Genomic DNA, 21,981 nt, shown 5'->3' with positions numbered 1-21,981 from the left:
CTGTATGTATATACAGTATCCCACCATGTTTCCTCGAAATTAAGACCCTGTCTTATATTAATTTTTGCCCCAAAAGAGGCACTGGGTCTTATTTTTGGGGGCTGTCTTATTATACTTGCCTAGCAGGCACCGTCTGGGTCCCTCCTGCTGGTCTCCGGTGTTCCGGTACGCTTGTTTGCAGTCCTCAGCTGCTGACAGAAAATTGCTTCCTGGTAACAGAATTCGTAGACCCTGCCTTGAGTAAGCGATGCAACGATGTAAAATGCAATCACTTTATTTCATATTACAAGTTTAAGACAAACACTTAAGGCCCATTCCAGTTATTCCAATAATGGTCTCACTTCCAATATATACCTTAATATCTGGAGCCTCAAGTCTTCCCCAGCCTTCTCATTATCTCTCCCCCCACCCCTGCATTTGTGAGGCCAAAGAATATTTCCACACATTTGGTAATGCCAGCCTACTTTCTTTTTCCAATTGCAATTTCTCCATTCTAAAAGGAGACCTTGTTCATTAACATAAACCCCACCCCCTCCCCCAAACAAAAAAACACACAAATACTCAAAGTACATACTCTTTTCCCCCTCCGAAAAGGGGTAGGGCCATATGAAAGCACCCAGCTCAGGCTAAGCACTATTGTGGTCAAAAGTATTTTATTGGACAGCCCGAATTGATATAAGCATGTACAGTATATATTAAGCATATAAACCATATACATTTAATACACATCCACCAAGACTGGCCTGGGCCTGGAGCACAGAAATAAACACCAGGTTTTGTATAAAATGAGACTAAGCATAAACTGTATAAATTGTTAGAAGCATTTTAACCCATAGAACCACACCTTGGGCCTCCACGAGAAACCTCTGATTCAAAAAGGGCTCCATGGCTGAAAAAGTATTAACCCTTTCCAATCCACTGTCTGACGTCTGAAAACATTCTGATTGAAGGCTGTACAGCTCCGATGTCGGAAGACGTACAGCAGGATATTCTTGCTGTATATTACTGGCCGCTCTGTTGTCGGGGGCCTCTCCGGCATGTCCCATACCGCAGTACTGGCTCTAGCCAGCAGATGGCGCCATTGTATAATGGCAGAAAGAGAAAGCCCCCTAGGAAACGCTGAATCCAAAATTGGATTGCAAAGGGTTAAACTGATGCAAGACTTGAACAATAGTGGTGGGGGCCCTACTTGCAAGAGCTCACATACGATAAGATAGTATACAAATATATACATGTATCCATTGGGAAGTGTAGAAGCAGGGGAGATGGGAAAAGTGTTTAGATTAGAGAATATGTTGGGCCTGCCTAAAAGGATGTGTTTTTATCGTTCAAAGTATTTTTATTGGGTTTTCAGGTATATTAATATTAGCAACACATCTCACATGTTCTGGTGTCACAAAGTAAAGGATGTGTTTTTAGGGCACACTTAAGGCCTCTTTCACGGGCTACAAAATCATCACTACAAAACGTATGTGCAGCCCATGGTTTCCAATGGGTTCTTTCATGCTACAAAACATCTCATGTGAAAGAACCCATTAGAAACCATGGGCTTCACATACGTTTTGTAGCGATGATTTTATAGCCCGTGTGGAAGAGTCCTAAAGCTGTAGATGTTTGGAATTAACCTGATTGTTTGGGGTAGCACATTCCAGGGAACTGGTGCGGCTCAGGAAAAATCTTGGAGGTGGGAGTGGGAGGCCCAGATTAGAGAGGAATTTAGTACAAGGTGATTAGCAGAGAAGAGAGAACTGGTAGGGTGGTAGATAGATGTGGGAGGAGATATAGGGCGGCACAGCACTGTAAGGGGCCTTATGGTTGAGTGATTGGTTTTATATTCTATATTTGACGGGCAACCAGTGCAGTGACTGACACAGGTTGGAGGTGTAGTGACCCAGAGTTTGAGTCCCTCCATCATTTGTAAGCCGGTTTGTCTTTGAGTGATGTCAATCTTGTGTAAGTCTGTTTGTCTCCCTATCCTATTAGTGTGATGTGATTGGGAATTGGAGGAGGAGTTGAGTGAGAGAGGTGAAGAAGAAGAGAGTAGTCGGTGGTTGGAGAAGGAGGTGCGTGCAGGAGAGTCAGGCTGATGCTCCTGCCGGGGGTTAAGCCGCGGTTATGTCCCTGCTGTTAGAAGGCTTATCTCCTCCGGGGACGGAAGCACAGGAGATGCTGCCTAGGAGTTGGTGTGGCAGTGCAAGTATTGCACGAGCCCCTGCTGAAGAGGGGGAAGCATAAAAACCCGTAACAGCTAAAAGAGTGATTTCATAGGCTGTGTAGCACAAGATAGTGCCCTTCAGATAACAGCAACTGAGGATGTGTGTGCTTTGGGAAAAACAACTTTCTGTTGTCAAGTGTAGATCTCAAGTTAGATCTCAAAAATCTGTATCTTCATGTTGAGAAGTACAAGTAATTTGCCTGTATTGGAAAGTCAAAGTTGGATTGTGAGTAAAAGGAAACCACGTGTCCCCGGTTTCGAAAAATCATTTTTTGTTTGTGGATTGATCTATTCATCGTGAGTAACGCATTGCTTATCTAGGGACACTGGCGCCACAACAATCTAGAATTGATCTGGGGTAATAAAGTCTGTTAAAATCTTATCTCCCTTGCTAGTGACTGAGCTGCGCTATACTTCTTCAGTTTTTGGGAAAGGAGACGGTAGAGCCGCTGTGAACCGCTGACATCTTATACTGCGCTGTCTCCCCAGCTGAAGTCCTGGTTCACGGTCGCTGCAGAGGCTTCAGTGTAGCGGCTTAATAAGATGATGAGCCTGGCTGCTGTCTTCAGGATGGATTGGAGAGGGGAAGAGTTTAGAGAGAGGAAGCCCAATCAGAGAATTGCAGTAATCAAGCTGAGAGTGGATACGGGTGACTGTAAGCGTTTTTCACAAAGAAATTTGCTTCATCACTGAACAGTACCTGATGGGGAAAACATAAGATTACCTAAGGCCCTTTTACGAGCAACGATTATCACTCAAAATTTGTTCAAATGACCGAAAGTGAGCGATAATCGTTACATGTGAACACGGGCAGTCGTGCACTATTCATTCAATAGTCATTCAGTTCTGGTTTTTAGCCTGCATAAAAACCATTGTTTGACCGCTCAAAAGACATTCCATTTTAATGGAATACGTTTAGTCTTTTGAGCGGCTTGCCAACTTGAATATACTCCTTGTGTTTTGGCTTACATACATAATGACTACATTGTTTACTCATGCTGGGAATCCTGCTGACCAGATAATCCCTCGTATAAACACACTTCTACCTGATCAAACAACTACTGAGTTTACTATTGCTAATGAGGAAATGGAGATTATTTAAAAGCCATTATCTGTACATGTAATTTTATGCAAAAATGTTGTCAGTTTGTTCAGTCGTGTGGCCGTTTTAGCGAGAATCGTTGCGTGTAAAAGGGCCTTTACCAATCAGTTTTCTATGAGCCCATGATTGCACCAGTGAGAGATCGCCTACCATCTGGACAGGAACCTTCTATATCTTCTTAAAGGCAGACACACCTTTCACCTCCTCAGCTCTTGTAGCAAGATCCATGGACTGATTAAGGCCTATCCCTTATTTACATTTAGACTTAAAAATTAATACATTTTATTACATAAAGTTAAACTCAAATACAGCAGTAGGGGAGGAAGGCGGAGGGGATAATGGTGCGGTCATGGGCTTGTGGAAAACTGATTACTGGTAAGTGATATGTTTTCCTTACGCCCATGACAGCACCAGTCAGGGATTAAATTAGATTAAGGACTAGGGAGGGTCGATAGCCTGAAATAATGTCCTACCGAGGGCTAATAGCTCATTGGATTGGAGAATTCTCCAATAAAGAAAGTCCAGCTGACTTGTAGCCCTGAAGTATTGGCACTCCTTTTTGATGATAAACTGCCAACCAAATAGATGTTCCTAATTACAGAATATATAAGCACTTTTTAGACCCTATTGTACTGGCTTCTCTATTAGAGCCAGCTAGACTATGGAAGACATTTTGATATTGTTCTTAGGAAATGTGATTCCCAAAAAAGGAACACACTATTTACATATTACCCCCAATATACTGTACTTAATACTACAGATCCTTGAGCAGACGTATAGTCATCCCCTTAATTGTTTCATGAAGGTTTAAAACAAATGCAGATTTCAGTCTCTTATGTAGGGTAATTCTACTCACTGGACTGGCTGTAGATCCTTTTCAGAAAGCACCCATTTTTCTCCTGGCTCCCCTGCCCCAATCAGTGGGTATTAGGCACCGTTCAGCGTATTACACACCTGAACTCCATCTGATGATGGAAGCCCCACAAATCTCCAGGCCAGGTGCAACAACACTGAGTATAGCACACCACTGAAGGGTTCTCCCACAACTGTAGAAGTATCCCTTCAGAGCTAAGGGAGCACAGCATCCTCTGCAGGAGACTAGAGGATTATTCCAAGCTTACCCAGGGTCCCTAGTGGAGATTGACCCCGGGACAGGTAACCTCTCATGTTATAGAGCTCTGGGAGTGAAGCCCTGCAGTCCACCACCTCTAGAGAGCTGGAAGAATCCTTCAAAGAGCAGAGGCAGCTACTCCCTCCTCTGACCTGTCCTATGGACAGGAACTAGGGAGGCGAAGGGTGTGTCTGCCTTTAAAGAAATCTGAGAGGTTCCTGTCCAGGCGGGAGGGGGTCTCTCACTGGTGCTGTCATGGGCAGTAAGGGCTCCTGCACACTTGCGTTTTTCTTGCATGTTTTTTTCACGCGATATCGCTGCGTTGTTTTTTTTTCACGCGATTGTCAACCGGACTTTCTAATGTTAAAAACGCATCACAAGTTTGTGCTTTGCAATTTTTGTGTGATGCGTTTTTAACATTAGAAAGTCCCATTGACAATCGTGTGAAAAAAACGCGGAAGAAAACCTCAAGTGTGCAGGAGGCCCTAAGGGTTTATCTGAGGTTGCTGTGTCATCCATTTTGCCAATTCCATCCGATGGTTTGGGTCATCCTCTGTCAGGTGTTGCAGCATCTGTAATTTGTAAGGATGCCATTCATGTGTAGACAAAGTTCACTATATAGAGGCACAGCTAACCCCACATTCTTGAGACAGACAGGGAATTGAGAAACTTGGAAAGAAGTTTGGCAACTGCACTGTGGGTAATAGGAGGTCTGTTTTGGGCGGCATTGATTGAAACCTGCGGCGATGACGTGTGTGCTTTGTGCTCCTTACGTGAAGGCTATCTCAATGTGAAAGGCTAAATCACTGTTAACATGAGAACGAATAAAGTTATGTTAAAATGAAGCACACTTTTGTTTTTCTGGTGAAATTCTTGGTCAGTGTGATATATCACAAACCTACCTTCTCATTGGAAAAATTAGAGTTGAATCCAAGATGGCTGCATTCAAAATGGCCAACATGTTGGTAAAATGGCCTAACAGGTTTTTCTCTTCCAATGTCTGGCATACAAGCCGCGGGGGATCACCGTCTGCCAAACCATTTTCATTCTGTATGTGTGTCTTCCACACTTTTAAGACACCCAGTATTTTAACATTTTGGACTGGCAGACAGTAATGCGCATTTTAGTTAGAGTTGGAGTAGAGCGGCGGTCAGGACCTGACCTTCTCTACCTATAGTAGCAACACCTACTATGGTGTGGGAGAAAAACTCTATCAACTTTTGTCTCATTTACCCACAACATGAATAGCTTTTAATATTTTCTTTCTTTTCTTCCAGTTGACCTTTGGTTATATTTTGATGTGCCTGAATAGAAGTGTTATTTATTAGCCTGTTGGTGCAAGGCTGGGCTTTAGTGGAGCTTCTACTACTACTATTAAATAATAATAATAGAGTTGAGTCCTGTGATGGACACACAGGTGCCCTTTGCACAGCCAGGATTTGTATCTACCAGAACTAAACAGAGGTTCCTATTGTATGACAGCAAGAACACATTTAAAAAAAAGAAAAGATATTGATTCAAAAAGGACATTGCAAAATGTATAACTGTTAAAGGGGTTGTCCCGAGGCAGCAAGTGGGTCTGTACACTTCTGTATGGCCATAATAATGCACTTTGTAATGTACATTGTGCATTAATTATGAGCCATGCAGAAGTTATAAAAAGTTTTATACTTACCTGTTCCGTTGCTGGCGTCCTCGTCTCCATGGTGCCGACTAATTTTCGCCCTCCGATGGCCAAATTAGCCGCGCTTGCGCAGTACGGGTCTTCTGCAGTCTTCTATGGGGCTCCGTGTAGCTCCGTGTAGCTCCGCCCCGTCACGTGCCGATTCCAGCCAATCAGGAGGCTGGAATCGGCAATGGACCGCACAGAAGAGCTGCGGTCCACGGAGGAAGAGGCCATCTTCAGCGGTGAGTAGAGAAGTCACCGGAGCGCGGGGATTCAGGTAAGCGCTCCGGTGAGCTTTCTTTACCTCCCTGCATCGGGGTTGTCTCGCGCCGAACGGGGGGGGGGTTGAAAAAAAAAAAAACCCGTTTCGGCGCGGGACAACCCCTTTAATTATATGAAGACTAAACTTTAATTGCTGGAACTGCAATACTCCTGTTTAATAGAGATGCTGCATTTTTACAAATTCTTCTTATGATCAACTCTAGTATATGGTTCCAGTAATGCAAAATTAATGGAATCTTACTATTGAATATCAGACACTTGTGATATTATCAGAGTTTCCAAGGCGTTAAAAAAAATCAAGCTTGTGTAAAATGATTTAAATGTTATGGAATCCTAACTCATACGCCAGGAAGGAGGTCTGAACTATATTTTTACTATTCTAGTAACTCCCCCTGCATTGGTTGGAAAATCTGAGTGGTTGCAGCAGAGCTTGACAAAAAGTGATCGTCCAGAATTGACCAGTGCAAAGGTTGTAGTATCTGGAGGTAAGTTCACTAATGTTGGAACATGTATATTTGCACTGGGTGGTCATGGTGGATATTTTATTGTTTTTTGTTTTTTTTCCCCCTCCCCTTCTTTTTTCTTAAGGCAGCAAGCTAGAGGTTATTTAGGGACTGGTGTTAAAACCAGTGAACCAGTATCTGAAAAGTGTTGTACAATGTAATCCTGAAGAGAAGGTGCCTTTATGTGCAAATTGCATAAGGCGGCCATATTTCCTGGTATACCGATACAAAATACAAGGCCAGGTAGTAGCGCCATATCCCTCAGCATGTAGATAGGCAAATTACTATATGGAGGAGCATTACACATGGGCAATATACTGATGGACGGCCATTCAATTGCCTACCGCATGTTGAGGGAGTGCTAGGTGTGTGAGTTTGAGGGTCTGTTAATCAGTATATTGTGCGCCTGTGCAATGCTCCTCCATATAGTTACTTGCCAACCTGCATGATAAGGGGTGTGGTACGTATACCTGCCCTTAAGCAGAACAAGGCAAGTCCATGGATTGAACTTGTCTTTGAGCAGGTTGTCCACTTTGTGTGAATAAAATATGTAATCATTATTTTAGAACCAAGGAACATAGCAGATTTATGAAAACTGGCATAATGCAAAACTTTGTTGCCCATAGCAACCAATCACAGAGAAGCTTTCATTTCTTAACAACACTACGAGGGATGAAAGCTGAGCTGTGATTGGCTGCTGTAGACAACAAGGACTGTTTTTGTTCTAGACCGTTTCATAAGTTCATCAAAATGTGGACTGAAATCGTTTTTAGAGATGATGTGGCCTTTTCTCTACCATGGGGATTTCACTTATGAAATGATTCTTTCTCCCATTTGATAGAGTATCCTACAAGCAAAGCGTCTGTGGATGTAACAGATGTTCAGCACTTTTAGGCCTCCTGCACACAGTATTGCCAGATTCCGCATGCAGGAGCGCACAGCGGAATCCAACCTTGTGCCTGGCCGCTGTATTTTGTCTTCATATTCTGTACTGCGGATGGTCCGCACGGCTCGCCGTCAGACATGCGCAGTGCAGATTTTTTTTAAACTCCTGCTTTTCAAGCCAAGTGATGACGTGGGTACCTGCAACCTTTCTGCAATGTCAATTGCGGACGGACTGTGGGTTGTACGGCTTCCGTTACCGTCAATGGAAGCCCTCTGCGTGGAATCCACATAAAAAAAATGGAGCATGCTGCAATATTCTTTTTATTTTTTTTCGCGAACGGAAAATCACAGTTGCTGTCCGCTTGTGTGAGCGAACATGCGGATGCTCTATTGGTTTGAATTTGTGCGGAATGCCGCGGATCGTCTGTACGGGAGATTACAATTCTGCAATTCAAACTCACTCTTGTGCAGGCGGCCTTAGGGCTCATGTCCACGGGCAAAATATGATTTAAGATCCGCAGCGGATCTCCCGCATGCGGATCCGCATCCCATAGGGATGCATTGACCACCCGCGGGTAGATAAATACCCGCGGATCGTCAATAAAAGGGATTTAAAAAAAAATGGAGCATGGAAAAATCTGGACCATGCTCCATTTTCGTGCGGGTCTCCCGCGGGGACGGCTCCCGCGGGCTTCTATTGAAGCCTATGGAAGCCGTCCGGATCCGCGGGAGACCTAAAATAGGAATTTAAAGTATTTACCATCCGTAGCGGACCGGGAAGGTCTCCTCTTCCTCACGGCCGCATCTTCCTTGCTTCGGCTCGGCGGATGTGCCCGGCGCATGCGCGCGGCACGTCGACGACGTGCCGCCGGCGTCAGGAATTCATCCGCCGGCCGAAAATGAAGATCCGGCCGTGAGGAACAGCTGACCTTCCCCGCCCGCGCCGGATAGGTAAATGCTTTTAAATTGTTATTTTCGGCGCTCATGTCCGCGGGGCAGGAGGGACCCGCTGCAGATTCTCCATTGAGAATCTGCAGCGGATCTGATTTTCCCCGTGGACATGAGGCCTTAGACTGAACATTTTTTCGGAATGAGGTCTTCAATCCAGAGATTTTTATCAGCATTATCCACTGCTCTGTTCTGGGGTGTATAGTTTTTGTTTTTTTTACCCATTTTATGTGGAACATGTTGCTCTTTCTTACATGTGTTATATTAGTAAGAATTATAAAATGTGCTTACATTTTAAGGGGTGGGGTTTTTTTTTTTATTTGGTTGGTGAAATATTTGTTGACTAGAAATCTAGAAATTTTAATTAGGTGTTTGTCATGTGATTGAATATATAATTGGTTCATCAATATCCTTAACATTCATGGGAATAAAAGCATGGCTGCCATGTACAGTATTTTTTTCCTTTTAGTTAAGGTCAGTGTTTTTCTGTTCATTCCTAGGTCGAGGGCTGAAGAATGGAGAGAACTTTAAGTTGCTCTATGACCTGGCGGATCAGCTGCATGCTGCAGGTAAGTTGCAGAGAAGATAAGTATGTGGAGGCAGATTTACGAATACTGTCTGATGGTCACCAGGTAAAGAAGAAAAACTTTTTTTTTTTTAATTTTGCCCCATGGAATTTAATGCTAGTTTTGAGATGCCCACGTTTACAGGCAGCTGTTCCATCTATCATCTCCAGCGTGCTGTGCCTCTATTCAGTGATTTATTCTATTCCTGTGTGAAAGCACGGTAGTGTTATCGTTGGGACGATTGGTGAGTGCTTAGACATTTAACAGTCATCCCGTGTAAAAGGACACTTTGGTTTTTTTTTATCGCTTGAGACACTATTTTAGCTTGTCCTAGATCCTATGCATCATCCCATCACTGCATGTATCATACCTAATCGTGGAAGATTGCAAACAAACATATCATTGTGCACCGCACACGCATCTGTTTTTACAAGTCTGAAGCTGCCTGGAAATCTGAAGTATACTCTTATTTGCAGGAGAGGGACAAGGCTTCTGCATTAGCTTTCCCATGGCTTAGAGAGACAGATCCAGCAACAAAATAGTCACCAAAATTAAATCCACCAAGATCCAGAGAAAGTTGCAGAATAGGGATGTAAATATAAAATGTAACGTGCAGGTGTCATGGCAGCCGGGGGCCTTCTGAAAGGCTCCAGGTCTGTCTTAGCAGACTGCCTATCAAGCCATCCCCGTGGGGTGGCTTGATAGACTGCCTGTCAGATTGCAGTATGATGTAATACTATGGCATTACATCATACTGCAGGAGTGATCAAAGCATCGCTGGTTGTGGTCCTCTAGGAGGTCAAAAGAAAGTGTAAAAATAAGATCAATAAATACTAATTGTTTAAAAATAAAAAAAAAAGTTAACATTTAAATCGCCCTCCTTTTGCCTTATCTATAATAAAAGAATCTAAATCATCAAACAAAAATACATATTTGGTACCGCCGCATCCGTAAAAGTCCGACCTATCAAAGTAACACCATTATTTACCCTGCGCGGTAAAAGTCGTCAGACAAAAAAAAAATAACGCCAGAAATGCACTCTTTTGGTTACCCTGTCTTCCAGAAAAAAATGCAATAAAAAGTCGTATGTGTTCCAAACGTAAACTACAGGACGTCTCACAAAAAAGGAGCCCTCTTACAACTATGTAGATAGAAAAAGTAATTGCGCGCAGAAGATGGCGATAGAAAATAATTTTTAAAAACTAATAAAAGTAGTACAGCAAAAAAAAAACAATAAAAGTTTGGTATCATAATCGTACTGACCTATAGAATAAAGTTATTAGGTCATTTTTGTTGCAGTTTGTGCGCCGTAGAAACAAGACGCACAGAAAGATGGCAGAATTTCATTTCTCCCCCCCCCCCCCCCCCCATATATCTCCACTTTGAATTTTTTTTTAAGTTTTCCAGTACATTATATGGTACATTAAATAGTACCATTGAAAAATACAACTCGTCCTGCAAGAAACAAGCCCTCATACAGCGACGTTAAAGGATAAATAAGAGTTACGATTTTTTAAAAGGGGTGAGGAAAAAACGTAAATGGGGGGGGGGGGGGGGGGGGGCTAAGCAACAGTGTTGAAGAATATGCCGTCCTGGAATTCCGCACCAAAATCCACCTTGCTAACTGTGGATTTTGATGCGGAATTACCGACAATTCTGCCATTTTCAATTTTGCATGAAAATCCCCATGATAATAGTGTGGCTCGTGGTGCTGAATACTCCACATGAGGGCATAGTCTGCCCTGTGTGAAAGGTCCCTAAGAAAACGCACTCTTCCTGGGGTCACAAGCAAAGATCTCCAAAAGTAAATCCTTCACCCATGGCAGGAGTAGTTGGACAGTGATCCTCCAAGTGGTGAACAGTTCAGTTAAGTTTGTCGCGATGGCCTCATGAGGCTGCAAGTGTATACAAAAACAGACGCACTCGCTTTGTGCATGAACGTGTTGGTTTGCAATCTGCCATGATTGGGTGTGATGCGTGCAGTGATGTGCTGCATAGTTTATACGGCCGGCTGAAATACCAGCTCAGTTGGAACAAAACTAAGTTATGACTCCATAAAAGTACACCATCAGTTACATGTGAGCGAGTAACAGAAAACCTAGTGCTAAATTCCTGAGACCTAAAGATAGATGTATTTTTTGTCATCTAGTGTTTGTGAATGAATGTTAATGTCACTTCATTTGAATTAGGTCTACTGATTTATGCAAACAAGAATAAGGAAAAATCACAGGTTTTATTGCAGAACAGGAATTTTTCAAACTGTTTTGTTAGCCGCAGGCCAAAAGATTTCCGCTATTGATATTTTCTAAATGTTTGTGACATAAGCCATCAGGAACTGGAATTGATCCAGGGATTATTCTGATTGCCAAATTGGAGTTTGGAAGGATTTCTTTTCCTTTTAAATGGGGCAAATTGGCTTTTAGCTCATTGTTGTTTTTTGCCTTCCTCTGGATCAACATTGGGGGCGGTAATAGGCTGAACTGGATGGGCACATGTTTTTTTGGGTTTTTTTTGGGCCTTACATACTAAGTTACTATGAACTAAGGCTAATTTCACACGGGTGAGTGTGATATCAGGTCGTGAAACTCTGCTCGATATTGCACTCACCAACATGCAACTTTCCCTGCAGATGCGAGGTGTGTTTGTATCAAAATGTCTCAGATCATTTCGGAGGACGTAGTGATTCTCCGGTGAGGCTGACAGCCACGGCAGAGGGTCGCAGACTGTATCTTATTGTTTTCAGTGGGAAACCTCGCATCACTCTCGCGTGGACCTCACACACAATGTAATGCTTTGCTGGCCCAATTGAAAACCATGCGCGGTGTGAGGGCATGCTGTGAATTCTTGTGTATGACCTTATTCAAAAGAATAGGGTTCATATTCATGTGATATTTGTGCATCTCACAACACACAAATCTCGTGCAAGATTCTCAGCCATGTGAAACCAGCCTAAGGGCTTATTTACACAAGCGTATATTGGCCGGTGTTTTCATGGTCAGCCGATATACGCTTTCATCTAAGCAGTCCCCCCCCCCCCCCCCCTTCCCTCCCACTCACCGTCTCCCTGCGCCTCTCCTCCACTTCCGCGTTTGCAATGGGAGGAGGTGGGACGGGACGGAGCTAAGCTCTGTTCCACCCACTCCCATTGCTGGCTATGGACAAGGAGAGGGGGCGGGAGCTTAGCTCTGCCCCCATCCCGCCCACTCCCATTGCAAATCACTTACAGTGGAGGAGAGAGGCAGAGAGTCGGTGAGGGGGTGGGAAGGGGGGAACTGCTTAAATGGAAGCGTATATCGGCGGGCCAATACATATATAGAAATCTGCCAGTTTTCATATGATGTACAGTAAGGAGCACAATACTACTCTGGCGGTGCACAGGTAGGATTCCACTCATTAGACAGCAAATTTATATAGAATCTGAAACTCTCTGCGCTTGAAACTGATTTATATTATCGGCATTCGAGGTAATCACATGTGACGTTTCAGTTCTAGTATGGGCAATGGTGCCGTGCATGGGGGCACGGCTTATGTACTAAACAACTAGAGTGCTCTTCACATCTTTCCCTCTGTAGAGCTGCTGTAAATAAAGTTACTCCTAATCCTCCACTATGTCCCGTATTAATAATTTACATCCTGTTTGAAGTATACAAATTGAAAACCTTCCCTAGAAGTATCTTGTGGTATCGAGTAGTGGTAGGAGTTTCTGACTTAGCGCTTATTGCATCAGATCACACACAAGTAAGACTATGCCTGAAATGGGAATGAAGCTAGGGATATGCTGAGGCTCATTCAGAACTGGAATAGCTCAAATTTGAGGAGCATGAGCCAATACAATAGAGTTCAGTCACGTCTTCACTAGTCATTGTAATTTATCTAGACTTCCCCTGTATCGGCAGATTCATTTAATGAACAGCAGACTGATTTTTTATTGTTACAAGCCAATACATAAAGAAGAGGGGCAGAGAAGACATTGATTGCATATCCAATTGATGTACCATAAATGTCTGTAGTGAGGAAAATGCTTTTAAAGGGAACCTGTCAGCTGGAACACACTGTCCAAACTGCAGTTAGCATATTATAGAGCACTGGAGCTGAGCAGATTGCTATATAGCTTTACGGCTAAATATTCAGTATAACTTGTGTTTTATTCATTTACATCTCTGCACATTCTGAGCTGAACAGTCCGGTGGGCGGAGCTATCAGTGATTGACAGCTATGCGTGTATGACTTTGCATACAGGGAAGGCTGTCGGTCATACATAGCTGTCAATCACTGATAGGACCGCCCACTGGACTGTTCAGCTCACAATGGTCAGAGATGTAAATGAATAAAACACAAGTTATACCGAATCTTTACCCATCAAGCTATATATCAGTCTGCTCAGCCTATCCTGCTGTATAACACTCTGCCTGCAGTTTGGACTGCATGTTAAATCTGGCAGGTTCCCTTTAAAGGGGTTTTCAAGGGAAATGCATCAATGATTGTTCAGCCAGGGTCCATCACTCGGGACCCCAACCAATCAGCTGTGCGGGGTGCATTCTGTCGGTGCTGCAAATACACAGAGGTCGGACCGTTTATAACTGCAGGCATGGCTCTCATTGAAACCAACGTGAGCTGTGCCTGCAGTTACAAGCGCTGGCCACTACAGAGGTCGGTGCGGAGGCTTCCTTAAGATAGGTCATCAATAGTATTTCCCTGGAAAACCCCTTTAAGTATATTCCTCCATATTTTGTCCAGTAAGTGTTATCCTATTCCCGTTTTACCATATGTTTGTGTCATTTCATTGAAGGGGTTTTATCACTAAAGACATTTCACCGCGTCCATAGAATAGGGGATAAATGATTGCTGGAGGTCCAACTGCTAGGAAACAGCGATCCCAACATCAGCGCAGCCCGAATGCCCCATGTGAAAGGAGTGTCAATGCACACGCTCAACTGCTGTTTTAACTCGCCACTTTAAGATGGAGGGAGATGGATGCACTTGGCTCTTTTGTCTGCTTTATAGAAGTGAATGAAGCGTCAGTTGAGCATGTGTACCGCTGCTACATTCACATGAAGCATTCGGGTTACAGCAGTCGGACCCTCAGTGATTAGACATTTATCCCCTAATCTGTGGATGAGGAATTTAAAAGTCTTTAGTGGTTTCTTCTAGTCTTTTGTGTCTTATGTCTAAATGGTATTTTGTCCTTAGAAGTACTTATAACTTCCCTGTCTTGTGCAGTGGGTGCCTCACGTGCTGCTGTAGATGCTGGTTTTGTGCCCAATGACATGCAGGTCGGGCAGACTGGAAAAATTGTTGCACCGGTAAGTGTATTATCACAACTCTATGTATGTATTAGACTACTTTTTGAGCTTTCATGAAGTCAGTTGTGATTTGCACATGTTCCCCCTCACAGTCAGTTGCTCAGATGATGGAGTTTGTGCCTCTTGGTTCTGTGAAACTGATGGGATGTACGACTCTTGATCTCATGGGCGAATCATCTGACTCCAGACAGCCAAGTGGTGCTTCCTTTGTTTGACACTTCAAGAGGCTATTGTGTTAAGGCCCATTTAGACACAACGATTATAGCTCAAAATTAACGAGCGGCCATCGTGCACTGTTCGTTCATCACTTATTTCTAGCCAGCTAGAAATTGGCGATGAGCCTTATCAGCACCGCCTGCTGAGATATCAGCGGGCGGTGCTGATGGCATTCTTTCAGCTGGTATCCTGTTGGCAGTTCTCAGCGGGACAGCAGCTGAAAGCTCCAAGAACAATGCAGCTGTTTGCATATACAAAGCTGCATTGTTCTTGGAGCTATTGCAGTGGTATCCCTGCTCTGCCTGCAATAACTTTTAAGTAGCTAATTAGAGTTATGCAAAGATCATCGCTCAAAACTTTTGAGTGATCATTGCTCTGTGTAAATGGGCCTTGAATATAGTTGCACTCACTAGTAATCTATTAGGACAGCACACCGAAGCTCTGATTCTATGCAAGCCGTCGTAGTGCAGGGTTCTCTTTAGAGAGCGTCTTTCCTTAACATGCTGTGTGTTTGGGTCAAATTAAAAATAGTTTTCTGTACTATAAGCGGCTTAAAGGGCTTGTCTAGATCAAAATGGCTACTGACCTGATCGCCGGCCAGCTGTATAAGCGTACAGAGGTGGCAGCACACAACTCTACACCGTGCAGGACTCTGCATGGTTTCTGGTCACTTCAATAGTAACTGTACTTGCCGTACTACCTGTAGGGTTCTGCATTGTGTACAGATGTACTTCTGGCTCTGACACATTGGTTTGGTTCATAGCTGACTGGCAGGGGCCGTTGGTGGCAGACTTCCGCCTATTAACTATTATAGACTTGAGGTTCGGTCATTTATAGCTGGGTAATCCCTTTAATGATGCTGCCGGTTTCATAAAAGAGGAACAAAATTAAAGCCTCGGCCTCTCTCCAGCCCATTTAGAATATGTAATTTAGCAATGTTTTGGACCAGCTTATCGTACGCTGTCACATGTATTGTTGGTGAAAGTCCTCATTGGAGTCCTCCTCCGGAGATGGACTCATTTGCGGTCAGGTAAAAATTCTTGAAAGATCTCTGCCTTGAGTACTTTGTAGAGAAAGTGGTAGCATAGATAATTACTACAGAGCATCTGTCCCCAAATGGGTGTAAAAATGTTTCCTTTATCATTTTCTCCCAAATGCTGTTATGTAGCGTGATGTATTGAGAGACTGAAGTCCAACAGTGGGGGAAATCATCCTTGTTCTAACCATTACAATGGCAGCTCTACCGCCGGTGCCTTAGCTGCATTCACGGCTTGGCTTTCTTCAAATGAAGTTGAACTTGGACTGTTCTGTCAGTACAAGAGTTAATGAGATGGATTAAAGGGGGATCCAGAGCATGCTGGCCAAATTGCTTTTATGTTTAACCCCCAGGGAGCAGAACATCAACTGCTTTCAGCCAAATGCACTGACATATGAATATTTTACAGCAATTTAATGTTTTTTCCAGCTGCCCCAAAGGACTTGCGAATCAATTTGTGAATGTTGTTCTCCTGCAGTTAAAGGCTGAGCTGGATAATTCAGGATGAAAGAGGCTGTCAGCCCAGAGCTTTTTAAGGGGCTTAATAAGAAAGTAGAAATCACTCGGACCCGATATCCATCCTCCTCCTCTCACCTACTTAAACTTTTATGCTCTGAAGTGGGCCTTGCTTATTGCTGGCTCCGTTTTATGTAACTTGTACCGACTCTATTTCTTTATTGTGGCTTATTTGACTCTGTTAAGACAGAAATACAGTAAATCTAACTGAAAAGGGAAGGAATATCGGTTGCCTTGGTGATGCATTGACGTTAAGGTGCTATTAGTAACCGATGTTTGAAGGGTTACATTTGGTACAATCGTGTTAAGAGCAGCCGTGACAGGCGAGCAGCCTTCACTTCTAGTAATGAAGGTTTTTTTTTTTCTTTTTTATGCTCCTTTTTAATAACTTCAAATAAAGTTTCTGTTGAAATCCAAATCTGATAAAGACAGTAAATTGTCAATAACTTTTATAGCTGTTGAATGTAGACAATACAAAGCTATTATGAAAAGGGAAGAGAGGAGGAAAAGTGACGTTTGGATTTTGAACAAGAGATTAAAAACTGTCCCTCGAGGCCTCCCACTGTAATCATAATAGACACATTGTATTTGATTTTAGGGTTTTAACCCTTTCCAATCCACTGTCTGACGTCTAAAGACCTTATGATTTAAGGATGTACAGCTCCAATGTTGGAAGACGTTCATCGGAGTTCTCTTACTGTATATTGCCAACCTCTCTGCTCTCGGAGCCTATCCAACATGTCACCTCATGCAGTACTGGCTTTAGCCAGCATATAGCGCCGTTGTGTAACGGCAGAAAAAGAGTAAGCCGCCTAGGAAAACCAGAATACAAATTGGATTGGAAAGGGTTAATAAAATTATTAATAATGAAAAGCAATGCTACAATTTGGGAGAAAAATTAACCAGTACATTACGGCCCTTGTGGGTGCAGTATTACTTCACTAGTGATGGATATACTAAAACGTGGCTCACAATGTATAACTATGTTCAAATGACCTTATAATACAGAAGTGTCTGTCCTCCAAACAATATATCGCCCACCTGATTACTGTCCGGGGTTCACATAATTTACTTCACTTGTATTTCATAAGAAGAGGTTTTTAATAAAATTGGTGTGTATTATGATTCTAGCTGGATACCTTTTGAGACATATTTTTATTTTAATTTTTTTGTAATTTCTTGCTTTTTGTGTAGTGTTTTTCAGAGCGTGGGTGCCGCCCTATACCTGTGCACTCAGTACCTGGCATTTACAGCCTGAAGTTTGTGGTAGAGCTACCCATTTTAGTGTTTTTTCAGTTGACTTTTGAACAACCCTTTCTCCTCCAGGACTATTCTTGCTAGCCTACAGTTGGTAGAAGCGGGTAACGAATGACCGGTTTGGAATCACGGAGACGCGTGTCTGTGAAACTGTTTTACTAGTTAAAATGTATTGGGGCAAACATGCACATAACCAACAGCATGCGGCCACCACTAGGTGGAGTACGCAGAGAGTTAGAATGGGGAGGAAGGTTGTGACCAGACTGTGTGGCTCAGCAATGGATTCAGGAGACCATCCCACATGCAGAGAATTTATTACTAGAGTCACCTGGCTTGTAGGTATGCAAAAACGTATTTATTGAAAACGGGGAGCTACAAAACAATTTGAGGATCTCTGGTACCCGTGGGGGGACAGCTCAGGGCTGTCCAACTGTGACATTGTACAGTGTTTGTAATGGGGCAGTATTTAGTTTTTCTCATTTTTAATGCTAAATGAAAAATGTCAATAAAAATCACATGGTTAAAAAAATGAGAATGGAGGAAGGAAAGGCAATGATGAGTTTAGGAAAATAGGTTTCCCTACAAATTGGGGTCCGAAGGAGGTCTTGATGCCCTTCATTCTCATCATATGTCTACTTGACAAACCTATGCATTCAGTGGATTACTTGAGGCTCTATATGAATTCATATTGATACTCCAAACCATTTCACCTTTCTGCATGACAGATGTAACAGGTTAACAGTGACTGATTGTGATGTGGTCCTGTTTGTTGCCAATTGTCATTAGTAGTCGCTTCTTTGTATTTGCAGGAGCTGTATATTGCTGTTGGGATTTCTGGAGCCATCCAGCACTTGGCTGGAATGAAGGACAGTAAGGTAAACGTGTACTTGTGATGCATTGCAAGATGTGACCTTTTACAATCACTTTGATGTAAAACCAGATACTAAAGCTTACTTCAAGCGACCCTCCAGGCTTGGAGGAACAAAGATGGCCGAACGGCTTTTCTGACTACCTGACGCGCACTGTGCATTAGTATGCATAAGTGGTCTGAGACACTACACCTGCTTTGATTTAACCAGTTCAGGCAGTCAAAGGAGTATGTAGGGTCTTGGACTACTCATGCATACTAATGCACAGTGTGCATCAGAGAAGTTGTTCGTCCATCTTTGTTTCTCCAGGCGTGGAGAGGCGCTTTAATTCCGAGTCTGATTGTAAGCATTTTACCAGATCTTTGTAGTTACTGCAACTTAGCATTGTTTTACACTTTATCTAAATACGTGTGCATAGGACTAAAATGTTCGTATTTTAGTATTTCCACAGGGGTTTTCATGGCCAGAAAAACAAAAAAATTGCCAGATTTCTGTTCCCTTTTCTGCACTAGAAGTGTGCTAGTATAGGAGTGTTGGCTGTTGCTGATATAGCTTACCACTAATTGCTGGGGTTCACCTGGACTTGCAACCTGAAACAATGGCAAGTCCAAGTACAATCACGCAATTGGCAGTTGGTCACAAGCATTAGCAACCTAAGGGCTTATTCATATGAGTGTTTGCAAGTTAGGACAATATAAATCTGTCCAATATTGCTAGGTATTTTTCCTGTGAATTTTTTTTTTTTTTTCTTTTTATACCCCACCACTGTTCATGTCACAAATTAAAATGTACAGTCAGCTGCAGCTGTGATTCAGTCAGAATCTGCAGAACACTCTTTGATGGAAGCCTCCGTCCTGTAGCTATAGCCTAAGGTCAAATGGTGATTTCCTACTCTATCCTAATGGGAGAAACTCTGAAAAATGTTTCCATTTCCCAGTTTGCTTTAGTCCAATTCCTACTTTTTACTTCTCCAAGGTTCTTTAAAGTATTGTAGAATTTGTGCCCCTCACAATATTCTGATTTGTTGGCTGCCTTGCTAAGTATCTTTGAGCAGGCTGAAATCCATTTGCCATCACCACTTTGACCGTTTTTTCCCCCCAGACCATTGTTGCCATAAACAAAGATCCAGAAGCTCCGATCTTCCAGGTGTCAGACTATGGCTTGGTGGCCGATTTATTTAAGGTAAAGCTATCTTTTGTACATACAGATTGTGGTCCCTTGTTCATAATTACACTATACAGCGTATCATTTATTGTGACCCATGTAGCTATATCTCGTCTGTAAGTCTTGAGAACATATTTAATCTCATTCAGCAGAATATTTCTGCACTGCCAGAAGTGTATTTTCTATTCACACCACCTTAACCTCCCCAGCTGTTGTACTTTCCAATCTTCCTGGATGGGCCACTGTGACTTTGTCACGGGTGTATACGGTATACTTCCATCTGGCTGGCCAAGAATGTTTTGCACAAGTGACGACTCCATTCCATAGAAAATAGCATCTAGTTATAAGCCTATAATATATACATAACCTGTTGCTCATGTCCAACTATAAGAATTGTAGGGCCCCTCCCTGTACTTCAAGTAAGAAACTCCACAACATTGCTAGATGCTTACTTGAAACGTGTAGAAGAGCCCATGTACCATATCATCATGTAGTACATCCATGCTTTCTTTTTCAAGTATGCTATTATTATTTCAGTATAGTCCAGCAGCATTGAGATATAGCACTGGATCAGGCTTTCTGACTGCACCCTGTATAACCAAAAAGGGTTAAAATATACGTACCTGAGTTTATCACTTATTGTATACACAAATTGGTTGTCTTAGCACCAGTCAGCAATGTGTGACTTGCTTGTTGACACTGATTCCAAGTTCATCTTCCAACGGCCTTATTGGCCTTTCTGTGGTCTACAGGGGAAAGCAGGCTGCAGTGCCAGTACTTAATGCGGCTTGTGAACTGTCGCCTGCTGGCATGATCCAAGCCACAATCACTTAAAGTGAACAACATGTAGACTATTTCCTCAATAAATGTTGTAGGAGCACATTAATTCCACCTGATAGAAACAGATATTGTAAATAATTCAAGATTTGTTTTCATCAGAGGCTTTTCATTGAGGACCACAGTCCTTCGCCCTACTCACTTATACAGAAGGGGTAAACTGGATAAGCAGTTTGCATGTATCAGGCTGTGTGTAATGCTAAATTCGGGAGGTGTTGAAGGTTTCTAAATATACAGTAGAACTATATAGATACGGGTCATATTACATATATTTTACTTTCAAAATGTGGTGCTTATGCATGATTTGGGGGCTGCAGAGGCGTTGTATACTTGAAGGGGTATTCCTGCTGTGAAATAAATGTTCAAAAATTCCAGATGTGAAAGCTGTTTCTGCACAGCTGGTTATGGGTACACATCCAGCAGCCATTACCCTCCTATCCTGTCCTCCATGTCTAGTGTTTCCTCACATCACTATTTTCCAAGATGGCCAATGCATCCCTGCTAACATGTGGCTTTAAACTACATTTCACACAATTCCCTGCTCTGCACTTCCTTCCTGTCCCCACTAAGTGCTGCCCTGCTATTGGTCAGTAATCCGCTCCTGAGATTAAAACAAAAAAAACAAAACATCCCTGATCATTCCTATTGAGCAAGCCCAACCTGTAGTGCTGGTAGTCCTACAGGTCGTATCCATGGCAACCTGGGGATAAACACTTCTGAAGTGTCGGGAGAAGTCAGTGGGTTTTAGAGCTACAGACAAAATCCAAAGCAGAATGACATTGCTAACGTTAATTACTTTTGCTCATCATTTGACAGTAACTGCAGAACTGGAATCCTTTTTACACAGTGGTGTATTTGGTTGCTATGTGGACATATTTTGTTAATGAGCAGCATTTGGAGGGTATAAAGCGGGATAATGTGTCAGTCAGATCTGCAGCTTGTTCTGAACAGTGTACCTTTTAGGCCAGAGCCACCCATATGCTCCAACCACATTCATGCATCCGTAATATAGATGAGTGTCGCGGTCTGACCACAGGTCTTCCTATGATACTCTGGTCCGTGTTACAGATGCATGAATGCAGTCAAAATACACTTGTGTGGCTCTGGCTTAAAGGCAAGTGCAGACGCCCCTGACCATTTTTGCCATGGATCCTCATCAATGTGTTATATGATGCTATGGTGTGGGTTTGCTATGGATTTCATTATTGGCAGTGGCTGAAAATCGCAGCATTTTTGCACAACAAGGAGCGTGCTACAGATCTGAAAATCCGCAATATGCTCTATCTGGATTTTTTTTTAGTACTTGTAGATGGGATTTTGAAAACCCAAACCCCTTGTATTGTAAATCACTGTGGGTTTGTGATGCAGGAGCTTGCTTAAAAGTTCTAAACACAAGACTCCTCACTAGAGAACGGTCACCTGGTTGATGGGTTTTAGATAGTGTTTTTTTTTATTTTTTTTATTCTATATAATATGCAAGTTAAAATGTTTAGCTTTATTATGGT

The 21,981-nt window shown here is 42.8% G+C and overlaps 1 protein-coding gene across 1 annotated transcript in view; it reads left to right on the top strand.

The window, feature by feature from the left end:
* The window catches only part of ETFA (electron transfer flavoprotein subunit alpha), a 40,775-nt gene that overhangs the window by 17,843 nt on the left and 951 nt on the right, over positions 1–21,981 (top strand). The window contains exons 7-11 of the mRNA XM_066592256.1: positions 6,760–6,861; positions 9,213–9,281; positions 14,499–14,581; positions 18,416–18,481; positions 19,577–19,657. Coding sequence (XP_066448353.1) covers positions 6,760–6,861; positions 9,213–9,281; positions 14,499–14,581; positions 18,416–18,481; positions 19,577–19,657 — 401 coding nt within the window. The remainder of the gene's footprint in view (positions 1–6,759; positions 6,862–9,212; positions 9,282–14,498; positions 14,582–18,415; positions 18,482–19,576; positions 19,658–21,981) is intronic.

This window comes from Eleutherodactylus coqui, chromosome 2 (assembly GCF_035609145.1).
Source record: "Eleutherodactylus coqui strain aEleCoq1 chromosome 2, aEleCoq1.hap1, whole genome shotgun sequence".
NCBI lineage: Eukaryota > Metazoa > Chordata > Amphibia > Anura > Eleutherodactylidae > Eleutherodactylus > Eleutherodactylus coqui.
Note: the sequence above shows the minus strand (reverse complement) of the source record. Positions and strands in the feature narration are given on the sequence as shown.